Below are 12,234 nucleotides of genomic sequence, written 5' to 3'. Positions count from 1 at the left end.
CCTACCTTTTGATTTGAGATCTCCCTACCTTTTGATTTTAGATCTCTTTATTTTACTCAATACAAGTCTCTTTTCTGGAAAAAAAAAAAGATTCCTAGGTCGTCACCCAAGAATAGCTATTTGCCCAAAAGAGTTTTTGCATAAAAATTTTGACCACCTATTTCTATGTCCAATGATAAGATAAAAATCACCAGAATAAAGATTTACCTCTAAATATTTTGATATAGCATCCTCGTATTCTTCCACAGAATGATTTTCATTTTTCCAGTTTTCCAAGAAAGCATCAATCTTGATAGATGCAAGCTCCTTAAATTCCATATAGCTTTCTTCAAGTTTTTTTGGACGCACAAAATTCTGCTCTAAAATATCCTGAAGGGCCAAACATAGAGTGCACGAACATTCGGTCAAAGGCACATAAATAAATAAGCACAAAATTTTGTAAAGCATCATGTTACATAAGGCCTAGTAGCTTCTTTCCATTCTAGAGATTAAGGAACACACAAAATCATGAGGCAGGCCAGACCAAAATTTTGGTCAATTAGAGAGAATCAGCAGTCATGATACTTAGCACGACTTGTTTCTTACACCAGGCATTTTATTAAAATTATTACATAATAAGGAATATTGGAACTTGAAGTCACCAACCCGCGTTCACCTCTGATAACGTCACTAGCTGAGGTGGAAAAGAATAATGGAATATGATAGCTCCACTTTTGGCTAGCAGTTACGGCCTTTACGGCAGCCCCAATTGTAAGAACTATCTTCTTGGCTGTTAGGCAGGAAGAGAAGGCCTTTTGGACACATGATTCACCTCACATCAACATGACACACAAATTTGCATGCACTCCATAGAGGTCAATGGAAAGATGATAGTCTTTTGGGCGAAACACCGCCCATGAGACCCAATCTTGCTGAAGTCACTACCCCGCATTCACCTCTGAGAACGTCACTAGCTGAGGTGGAGGAGTTGCAGTTCTTTTTAGAGAGGAGCTTCAGCCACTCATCCATGTTATGCACCGTGATGAGAGCGCGAGGTACATGTGGGTCAGAGTGAGGGCAGATGAGGGTAGACCCCTATACATTGCTATATGTTGCTTTCCACCCAGCACATCTCATTATGCAACGCCCAAGGGGCAATCTCCATATATGATTCTAGATGAGGACATATGGGAGTTCTCCAGGGAGGGAGATGTTCTCATACTTGGGGACTTTAATGCTCGAACGGCTCAGTACCAGACCTCCTTCTTTGACACTTCGGAGGAGATGTTGAGAGAGAGAGATGTGGAGGAGATGTGTTTGACCCGGAGATCACAGGATGAGGTGGAGTGTACTGAGTATGGGAGATACCTCTTGGAGATGGGGACTGCACATGGGCTGGCCATTTTAAATGGCCTAGAGAGGTATCCACTTGCCAGTGGCTTTACTTGCTTTCCACACAGACATGGGGCCAGCACAGTGGATTATGTTTTAGCCTCGCCAACCTTCATCCCAAGTATCCAGGATTTTGCGATTGGCCCCAGGCCCATCGGAGTTACGGTGGATCATTTTACCCTTAGGGCTATCATTGAGGAGGGCAGAGCACATGGGAGGAGGATCTACTGTGGCTTTGTGGATTTCCGCAAGGCCTTTGACACAGTGCCCAGAGCTAGACTGATGCGCAGGCTGCAAGACTTGGGGGTTCCATGTGAGCTCATTTGGGGTATTATGGCATTTTATGAGAGTAGTTGGGCAGGTGCGGACTTCAGAGGGTCTCTCCCAGCCAGTACACTCCACTATAGGGGTGAAACAGGGCTGCCCGCTCTCTCCGACTCTTTGGACTATACATTGATGAGATCTCTGATTATATTGGGACACGAGGGGACAGAGGAGCCCAGTTGGCTGGCACTTGGATACCTCTGCTCTTATATGCTGATGATATTGTGCTTATAGCAAACTCACCAGAGGGTATGCAGAGGCACTTGGATACTTTACATGCTTATGCACAGGACAGTGGGCTCTCAGTTAACCTTGGTAAGACCAAGGTTATGGTGTTTAACACTACAGTTCAGTGGGTCTGGAGATCAGTGCCTATTTTCACATATGGGCAGGAGACAGTGGAGTATGTTGACTCATACACATATCTTGGAGTGGTGTTCACTGGGCCCACATTCTCCATGAGGGGGGCAGCAAAGGCCAGATTGACTAGAGGATATGCAGCACTAGGAGGTCTAGAGAGGATGTGCTCACAGGTACAGTTTCAAGAGCCACGCACTAAGCTGGGGCTTTTTGACATGCTGGTCACGTCGGCTATGCTATATGGAGTACAGACCTGGGGGCCTACCCTAGATCGTCACAGTCGATCAGGACGCACATACAATGGATGGAGATCGATGGAGAAACCACTTGTGTCCATGATCTCCAGGATGATTCGGGCTAAGGCCTTGGTACCCCATGAGATTATCAGAGCCGAGATGGGAGCACCACCGATCGTAGTCGAGGCTCGTGCCAGATCAGTGTCCTTCATTCATAGCACCTGGGAGCTTCCCCAACACCAGTATGCACGACTTGCTTTAGAGTCCTCTCATCAGCTAGCCATGGAGGGAGACACTTCATGTTGGTATGCGCAAATAGCATCCTGGTTTGAGCTCCACGGGTTCAGTTGAGACAGACTTCCACCCTTCCAGTACTCTCTGGAGGCACCCTCTCTCACCTTGACACATTCTGAGATTAGTAGAGTCGTCAGACAGGACCTCATTCAGTTGGACACTAGGAGGACATGGCTAGAGCCCTCACAGGAGTTGGGGACGAAGATGGCTTTCTATAGAGACCATCTTCTCCGCACCACTGAGGATGGCTTTATACTCCTTAGAGATAGAGACAGGCAAATTTAGAGGCATACCTCCAAGGGACAGGATTTGTCAGATTTGTTGGATAGAGCCAGAGACGGAGGAGCACTACATCTGTCGCTGCACAGCATATTATGAGATTCGAGGGCGCTACCATTGCCTTTTCAGAGAGGGATTTGGACCACTGGCTAGAGTCATGGACTATTGTGATCAGCGATGCTTGGGTTTTTATCTCCTGGAGATCCGCAGGCTCAGAGAGTCCATTATTAGGAGTGGACGCCCGACTGGCAGGGAATCCACACAGAGACAGATTACTGACTTCTTTAGAGGGACTACCCAGGAGGACACACAGCCGACAGCCCACCAGTGGGCACCCCGTGCGACTCTAGTTGAGAGAGTTATCCAGTTGGGCAGATCCAGACGCCCGCGGGTTTGCGGATCCTCGCATCGGAGACGGTGCCTACACCGGAGGATTCAAAGCATCATTGCCTCCGGGAGTGGACTCTAGAGCTCGCTCTTAGCACTTTGAAGACTCAGGCAGTTGAGTTTTCTCATCATGTGAGCGATCTGGAGGTGACAGATGTGATAGGCCGACTATGGGAGTTGGCTCATTTTTTCTTGGATCCCGGGAGTGTGGATGCCTCAAGGATTCGTCATTTGGTCGTGCGTATAGTGGCAGACTTAGCACTCGACCCTCGATATGTATGTATACACGAGGTTGCTCTGTCAGAGCAGGAGGCAGTCGCCATGGGCCACAGCCTCTGGCGCCTGATCCGTGATTCTTGCAGTACACCGGGTGGGCAGACTCGCAGCCGCTCGGATGGGGACTACTCTCCATCCAAGCCGCTTGCGAAGGCCTGCCGTACGGCTGAGACAGCATCCACCTCAGCAGGTCATCCATGAGGATCATCTCATGGAATGTACTAGGCCTGGGCGGAGCACATTTTATACGTTATCGTGGTTGCTTGAGGCAGGAGCTTCAGAGATGCCTGGTTGGTGGCAGCATTGATATTTTGATGATGCAGGAGCACCACTTGGGTGAGAGCAGGATCCGGAGATATGGTTCGGTGATGCCTGGTAGATGGGATACCTTTTGGTCTGTAGGGTTTGGTCCTTTGGGTGGACAGGGAGGAGTATGTATGGTCATTGCAGATGTATGGCGACAGGCCATTGTGGATCGAGGTATCATTGTGCCTGGTAGAGCACAGTATGTCATTCTGAGGATGCATGATGAGCTATTGGGCGTGCTCAACGTCTATGCGCCTAATCATGCTAGTGCCAGAGCAGAGTTCTGGACCCAGGTTACGGATGCATTGCCGGAGGCCGCACATTGGTGTGTCGGGGGAGACTTCAACATGCTTGACGACCCGGCCGATAGGGTGGGAGGCAGTCATGTTACAGTGCACGGCACGGAGCTTGCAGCTTGGGACCGGTTTTGCATGTCACTGAGGATCACTGATGCATGGCAGCATGGGGCCTTCTCCCGCTCTCAGGACAGTCTTAGTTTCTCTCGGTCGGATCACCGACAGGGAGGGACTAATCTATCACGGATTGATCGCTTTTATGTGGGCGACTGGTTAGGGGAGCGAGGGGGCTCCGTCGGCATTCTCGCTGGCACCTCATTTTCAGATCATGCGCCAGTTATCTTGACATTGGAGGAGAGGACACGGGAGCCCAGCTTGCAGTTGAGGATCCCAGAGAGGGTACTTACAGATCCCAGTCTCGCTGAGGACATTGAGAGGATCTGGCATGATAGTCAGTGCTCTGACCAGGATGCAGCAGTCCAGTGTGCCCAGGGACTCATCGAGCTTAGCTCTTTTCTGCACGCTGCAGCTTTGACACGGCTGGGAGAGATTCGCGAGCGGGAGCATCGGCTGAGACGTAGCCTTGCTTCGCTACAGCGTCTTCAGGAGCAGCAGCCTGCATGTGAGTGGTTGGCGTCACAGCTGAGCCAGGCACGCCAGGAGGTTAGAGAGGCAGAGGAGCAGAGACATGAGTTTTACTATCGTCGTCAGGCCTCTCAGTGGACGCAGCTTGGTGATAGAGTGACTGGGGAGTTTTTTGATATCACTGGACCCAGCCATGCTTGGGCAGGAGTCCGTCAGCTTGGTAGACCGGATGGATCGGTAGCTACTGAGCCCGGGGAGATCAGAGCCATTGGCACTGCATTTTATAGAGACCTGCTTTCAGCGGAGCCAGCCACTGAGGACAGAGATGCTTGCAGACAGACTGTGTGGGCCCATGTGCAAAGGAGGGTCACAGATCGTATGCGTACAGTTCTTGGTGCGCCTCTTTCAGAGATTGAGCTTGCCGAGGCCTTGAGGGTCCTGCCGCGACATAGTTGCCCAGGGGAGGACGGACTCACGCCGGCCCTTTTTATGCGCTATTGGGACTTTTTGGGGCCTGGCCTCCGCAGGGGCTTTCAGTATGTTTTGCACACTGGGGTGATGCCACAGAGCTTTTCAGAGGGCTTGATCTTCCTTATCCCCAAGGGGGAGGGAGTATCAGATGATATTCGGCATTGGAGGCCTATTACGATCCTCAATACTATCTACAAGGTCTTAGCAAAGGCCTTGAGTTTGAGGATCCAGCCCTTCCTGGGGGAGTTGATTCATGCTACTCAGACAGAATTTGTCAAGGAGCGCAGTATCCTTGACAACATCTTTACTTTCTGGGAGGCGACGGCCAGAGCTAGATTTCTTGGCGAGGACTTGGTCGTGATGCTTCTCGATTTTGAGAAGGCATACGATAGAGTTGATTGGGGTTTCTTAGAGGGCACTATGCTTCGCCTGGGCTTTCAGCCAGGATGGATCAGAGGGGTGGCGGCTCTGTATTCCACAGCTCGTAGCCAGGTGTTGATTGCAGGAGGACAGGGGCCGAGTTTTGAGCTGACCAGATCAGTTCGTCAGGGGTGTCCCCTCGCCCCTTTTCTTTTTCTCTTCTTTGCGGAGGCTATGAGCATGTATTTGACGGCAGAGGAGGTTGGTTTGAGAGGACTCCAGCTCCCAGTCCGGGGGGAGGACCTGCTTGATGCTGAGTTTGCAAACGACACGGGCTTATTTTTGCATGGCCAAGAGGCCAATCTTCTTCGGGCAGAGCAGTCGCTCCAGGTTTTTAGTGCAGCTTTGGGAGCATTGATCAATTGGCGCAAGACAGTGGCCTTTTGGATCAGCAGCGCTCCCACTCCGGCATGGATCCCGGACCCCGGTTTTAGATGGATTCCTCCTGGCACAGCAGTGCGGTATTTGGGATGCCAGATTGGACTAGATTTGTCACCTGAGCAGCAGATTTCCCCGCTTCTTCTGAGCATTCGGAAGAAGCTTTTGTATTGGAGTACAGCTCGACTATCCTTGGCTAGGAGGGTGGTGGTGGCAAATCAGGTGCTGTTAGCGACCATGTGGTACATTACGTCTTGCTGGATCTTTTCGAGCTCTTCTATCAGCCAGGTACAGAGGCTGATCAGGAACTTTCTTTGGTCTGGGCGGGACGGTCAGCCAGCCCGGGCAAAGGTTGCATGGGCAGTTATTACACTTCCGCTGGCTCAGGGAGGCTTGGGCATCATAGATCCAGTCGATCAGAGTAGAGCCTTATTGGGGAAGCTTATTGTTCGGGGGCTGCTTCCAGGCGCAGAGCCGTGGAAAGAGCTCTTGCAGCGGCTGCAGGCTCGGGCTCCCCTAGCAGGGGGCACTTGGGCACCAGAGATTCGCTGGATCTTCATAGAGATGAGGAGGACAGGCCTCAGTATAGGATGGGAGGACAGATTTGCTTTGAGTATCCTGAGAGCTTGGGAGCTGCTGAGACCGGGGCTCTCTCAGCGACCTCGTTCTTGTGTTGAGGAGCGGGCCAGACAGCCGCTCATCTGGAGCCCAGCGGTTCGCACAGAGCAGGGTCATATGCTGGGTTCTCGGCCTCGTCTAGCCTGGGGACCTTTAGCGGCAGGCCCAGCACGCAGTTTTGGAGACTGGCAGGCCTTCTGCAGTCTCCCAGATGAGATCCAGGTGGAGAGGCTGAGTCACTTCAGAGGGGGGATGATTATGAGGGATGATATTCAGGAGGCACTCACAGAGGAGTGGTTCACGCCTTTCGAGCCAGTGGCCCCACGGTGGATGGGAGCCTTTACAGAGTTGGAGATCCTGATTGCTGTCAGAGCTTGCACTGAGGATGGCAGATGCCTCTACTATGAGATTCAGGATGAGGGCAGACTTCAGAGAGTGGAGGTGGAGTCGCCTTTGGTAGCAGAGTGAACCTTTCAGAGGATACGGGTAGTGGCCGCCGCTTCTTGGAAGTGGCATATTGACCCCGACCCTGCTGATGTGCTCCCGGATTGGCGCATATGGGCATATGCAGCGCGCCCCTTGGCCCGGTTACAGTGGGACCCTGGGGAGTACGAGTGGCATGATCCTTATGCATCCCTTGAGGCCACAGAGATCACCTTTTTCCAATATACTGTTCGGCTGGGGAGACATATTTTGACGGCGAGGAGGATGGTCTCTCCAGCTGCAGCGGGGCATTGGCGGCTACAGGGACTCTCACAGGAGTTCTTGGAGGATTTCTGGGCTCGGCTCTGGGCTAGTCGACAGGCCCGCAGGATCTCGACTTTCCAGTGGCTGGTCGCCCACAGGGGCTCAGCAGTTGGCACCTGGCTTGTTTACAGCGGTCTTCCGGCGGCCTGCGTCCGATGCGGCCACCCTATGGAGACACAGAGACACTGCCTTTGGGATTGCCCTCAGGCGCAGCAGATTTGGCTGCGGATGCTGCGTATTCTGGCCCCCCTCTCTCCAGAGGGTATGTTTACGTGGGGTGCCGCTGCTTGGTCGACTTTGTCAGGGCCTGCTATGGGCTATGAGATAGAGCAGGACAGTCAGGCCATCAGTTTCATTAGGGGCCAGCCTCGCCTAGTTCCGGCACCGGATTTCTCATCCGCCAGCTGGACACAGGAGAGGGATTTACGATGGGAGCTCCTCAGCAGCCTCACCATCTGGTTCACCTGGAGGGCCCGGTGTTTCACGGCCTTTGAGGGGAGACTGGAGCCACCAGCAGAGACTGTTCGGGGGATTTGGCAGGAGTTGATCCACACCCTGCGAGGACAGTATGCCCGCATCCGGGGCGACTCGGACGAGGCGATCTTGCGGCGCCAGGCCTTTCACACCACCTGGCGCAGCGGCCCCTTCTACACCTTACACATGGGATCCCCTCGTTGGCATTACAGGCCACCTGTTTGGCTATTCCCCCCCCCTATCGTATGATTTAGCCCCTCAGTCCTTAGTACTGATGCTTGTATTTTGCAGCACCTAGGGAGAGTCTCCCGGGCTGCCTTGCTGTATTCACTGCTCTGTTTCTCTTATGAGCAGGAGAGATCTTTTGTAGCCCTACGGGCGTTTTTATATAACTAATGAAAGGATCTTTTCTCAAAAAAAAAAAAAAACACTGGCCAAGCATAATAATCAGCCATGGACACTCTTGTGGAGAAATGTCGTATCAACTGACGCATATAAACATCAAAAACTTCATGCTCCAAAAAAGTGTGATTTAAGCGCAAAGGCAAGCGTCCCAACAAGCCTTTATATGCATCCACAGGATGATAGACCATTTCAAACACAAGCAGCCAATGATCCGAGAAAACCTGTTGCTGATCAACCATCATAGTAAGAACCTATGGCAAAAAGAGATCTTGATGTAAAATATACATCCTATCCAATCTAGCATAAGTGCCCCGAAACTGTTGTGAGGCATAAGTGTAACCCCTTTCATCTGGATGCAACCAAGACCACATGTCTTGTTTTAGCGACCTTGCTGCAAAAGCTTCCCACGCCATTCTCTCCGGGCCATCCATTACAGAATGAGGCGACGTTGGAGACACACATATTAAAGTCTCCCATCACAAAGCGAGGATGAGAGATTGAAAGAGTACACAAGTCATTCCACAGCAAACGGCGTGCACAAGCATTATTTGGAGCATACACCCCTAACAACCATAAAGGCGTATTATCCCAAACAATCTGTATCACTAGAAATCTTCCATGAACATCTTGAATCACAAGAGAAGGCTGAAACTGCGAACGAACAGCAAACATAACACCTGACTGCGAAGCAGGATGTCCGCTGTAGAAAACATGAAACCCCTTATATACATAGGCTTTGCCAGCCAACTTATGTTGCTTATGTTCAACTGCACACAAAACATCCCAACCATGACAAAAAGTTGTACACCAAAGCCTGAACTGCTTTTGGCGCGAAGAAATACCCTTTACATTCCATTGTACAATTTTCATAAGCCTTCCCAGAAAAGGAATCAACAAGGCTGTGTAATAGGCCCAGGACAATCTGCCAAATCACGAACCTTTTGAAGCATTGCATTTTTAGACATGGTATTTGTGATCTCAAACTGCCCTTGGAGTTCTCGAGCACGTGCCAAACGGTAATGACCATCCCATGGCGAGATGACCTCACCCTTCTAACCAAACACAAGAGGCAATTGTTGTTGTGCTTCTTTTGTTAGGCGACTTCTAATAGGATAGCGTTCTACTCTATCCACCACAAGAGCCCCTGTACCCTGAGAAAGTTGGCCTCCCAACCTCTCAATCCTGGTCTGTTGCGGGCACCTGAACCCAAAGGGCGACGAGCATATGTATGTAAGGGCCCCTGATGAGTACGCAAAGACCCCCGCCAAAAAGTATCTGAGAAATCCCCCCGCGAGGCAACAAATCATGTCTTTTTACCACGTACTTCCACCCATGGCTGCTCAACCTCATTCTGAACATCCACATGTACATCCATGTGTTGGGCATCATGTAAAGGAGCATCATGCTTATCTTCCACGGGCAACTACCCATCAACGATATCCTTGGTAGCAACAACTTGTTCTTTCTTAGGACATTCGGAGACAAAGTGGCCCATCTCACCACATTTGAAACAGTGGCTAGCAAATGTATCCCACCTCAATTCATACATTAAAGGTTGCAGCCCAGCCATATTGACACGCAAATGTGTCGGCCTAGGTCTCCTAGTATCCCACAACATGCATAGACGATTTCGGTTTCTAGATGTCATTCGAGGCACCACCAAGACATCACCGATACCTCGCATGAGACCTGGTAAAACACGCCAAAACATTGGTGGGAATTGTTTTAATTCAACCCAAACTGGGCAAGCCTGGCGCAACATATCTTGGTACTCTGCCATAGGCTTCCACGGAACCACATGAACCAACTGCCCATCCAAAAAGAGTGGCACCTGCTCCAAGACTGCCTACGGGCTTCCGAAGTGCGAAAAAGTATTTCATAAAAGCCTCTCGGTCCATCGTAAATCTCCTCAAGTGCCTCAGGCGACACCAAGCGGCCCAACCATGCTCTAAGACGAGGCAACAACGGAATACGCCCAGTAACGAAGAAGATAGCAGCACGATCATGAAAATCTGCTAGCTGCTGTAGCAACAAAGGAGTCTCCATGGATACATCAGCCACACCACCATTATCTACTGCAGCCATTTGCACGCTATTTGCCTTCACATATTCTTGCAGAAGCTCACCAGTGATCTGCAGCAAACGTGCAAACTCCGAAGAAGGTACCTGAGAACTTTCCTCTGCATTCTCTCCAACATTCACCGGAGTGTAGCTTGCATCAACATCAAGCCTTTGACGTTTTTGTTGCTCCGAGGCATCTGAAGCATAACCCACATCCTTCTCGATCATCTCCTCAATAAGATCCATGTTAAGGCTATTGGCAGCCATGCCACCAACAACAGCAGCAGCCGGGTCATCCAAATCCATGTACAAAAGCAAAGAAAACCCGTTCTCTCAAACCCAAATTCAGCACCTGCTCTGCAGTGTTGGCTGGAAACTCTTCTGTACCTGCAGTACCTGCTGAAACCCTACTGTACCTGCAGTACTGGCTGGAAACTCTTCTGTACCTGCACCACCTGCTGAAACCCTACTATACCTGCAAGTCACCTGCTAGAAACCCTACTGTACCTACAGTACCGGCAGCTGGAAACTCTTCTGTACCTGCAGTACTTGCAGAAACTATTGTACCTGCAAGAACCCCTACTGTACTGCAGCACCTGCTGGAAACCCTACTGGACCTGCAGTACTTGCTAGAAACCCTAGTCTACCTGCTGTACTTACAGTAATACCTGGTTAATTCCGGGCCACAAAACTCTCTGCGATGTATCAGGCGACGGCGATGGGAGTGCCTTGGAAGTCCTCCATGTTCTTTCTTCTCTCTCTCTCTCTCTCTCTCTCTCTCTCTCTCTCTCTCTCTCTCTCTCTCTCTCTCTCTCTCACACACACAGGTGAGAACTGTAGCCAGAGGGGAAGCGAAGGAGAATCTGCTCTCTCTCACACACGTGCGCAGGCAAGCAGGTCCACAGGCGAGCAAGTCCACGCCATCTCTCTCTCTCTCTCTCTCTCTCTCTCTCTCTCTCTCAGGCTACCAGGCTACCACACTACATCAGAGGGAGATCACAGAGATACGGGCTCGACATCAGCACCATATCCAGGAGCAGCTACAAGAACCCCTACTGTACTGCAGCACCTGCTGAAAACCCTACTGGACCTGCAGTACTTGCTAGAAACCCTAGTGTACCTGCTGTACTTACAGTAATACCTGGTTAATTTCGGGCCACAAAACTCTCTGCGATGTATCAGGCGACGGCGATGGGAGTGCCTTGGAAGTCCTCCATGTTCTTTCTTCTCTCTCTCTCTCTCTCTCTCTCTCTCTCTCTCTCTCTCACACACACACTTTTTTTTTTTTTGTAAAGCTCAATGTCATTAATTACAAGTGGGAAACCTCAAAACGAGGAAAACCCACCAAAAAGATCACACTTTTCATTTACAAGTGGGAAACCTGTAAGCGAGGAAAACCCAAAAAAAGAAAAGTAACTATAGGCTCCACCACCTAGAAGCAATCAAAGTAAATCCTATAAGCATCAAGAGTGATGTCCCCAGCATCATAAGCAAAATGAAGCGCGTTACCAAGCGAGAACTTGAAGTAATGGAAGGGAACAATGTCATTGGCTTGGAACATGAGGTTGTTCCGAACATGCCATATGGTCCAAAAGACCCAGAATCGGACCCAGCTGAAAAATACTGCAAACTGAGACTGCGATGCTTGTAACACCCCAAAAAGCCAAAAGCATCTGTGAAAAATGCCCGAAGGGAAACGAAGGCGAAGAGCAGTCGAGACCTGGCGAATGAACGATCTGGAGCATACACAACCCCATAGTAAATGTGGGACAGTCTCCTCAGTAGCTTTACATCGGACACAACGCGAAGGCGCAATATGACGTGCATGTAACAAGCTACCAACAGGAAGAGCACCAACCAAACAGCGCCACAAGAACAGGCGTTCTTTAAGAGGCAGATGACTTTTCCAAATGCGAAACAATGTACGTTTCCACCACATTGAAGAT

At 50.4% G+C, this 12,234-nt stretch overlaps 1 protein-coding gene across 1 annotated transcript in view; it reads right to left on the bottom strand.

The window, feature by feature from the left end:
- The window catches only part of LOC147629972 (uncharacterized), a 300,394-nt gene that overhangs the window by 228,261 nt on the left and 59,899 nt on the right, over positions 1–12,234 (bottom strand). Inside the window, exon 8 of the mRNA XM_086811523.1 lies at positions 208–369. Coding sequence (XP_086667649.1) covers positions 208–369 — 162 coding nt within the window. The remainder of the gene's footprint in view (positions 1–207; positions 370–12,234) is intronic.

This window comes from Cibotium barometz, chromosome 17, assembly GCF_041138505.1.
Source record: "Cibotium barometz isolate CiBa-2024 chromosome 17, ASM4113850v1, whole genome shotgun sequence".
NCBI classification, from domain to species: Eukaryota; Viridiplantae; Streptophyta; class Polypodiopsida; order Cyatheales; family Cibotiaceae; genus Cibotium; species Cibotium barometz.
The sequence above is the reverse complement of the archived record's forward strand: the minus strand, read 5'-3'. Positions and strand labels throughout refer to the sequence as shown.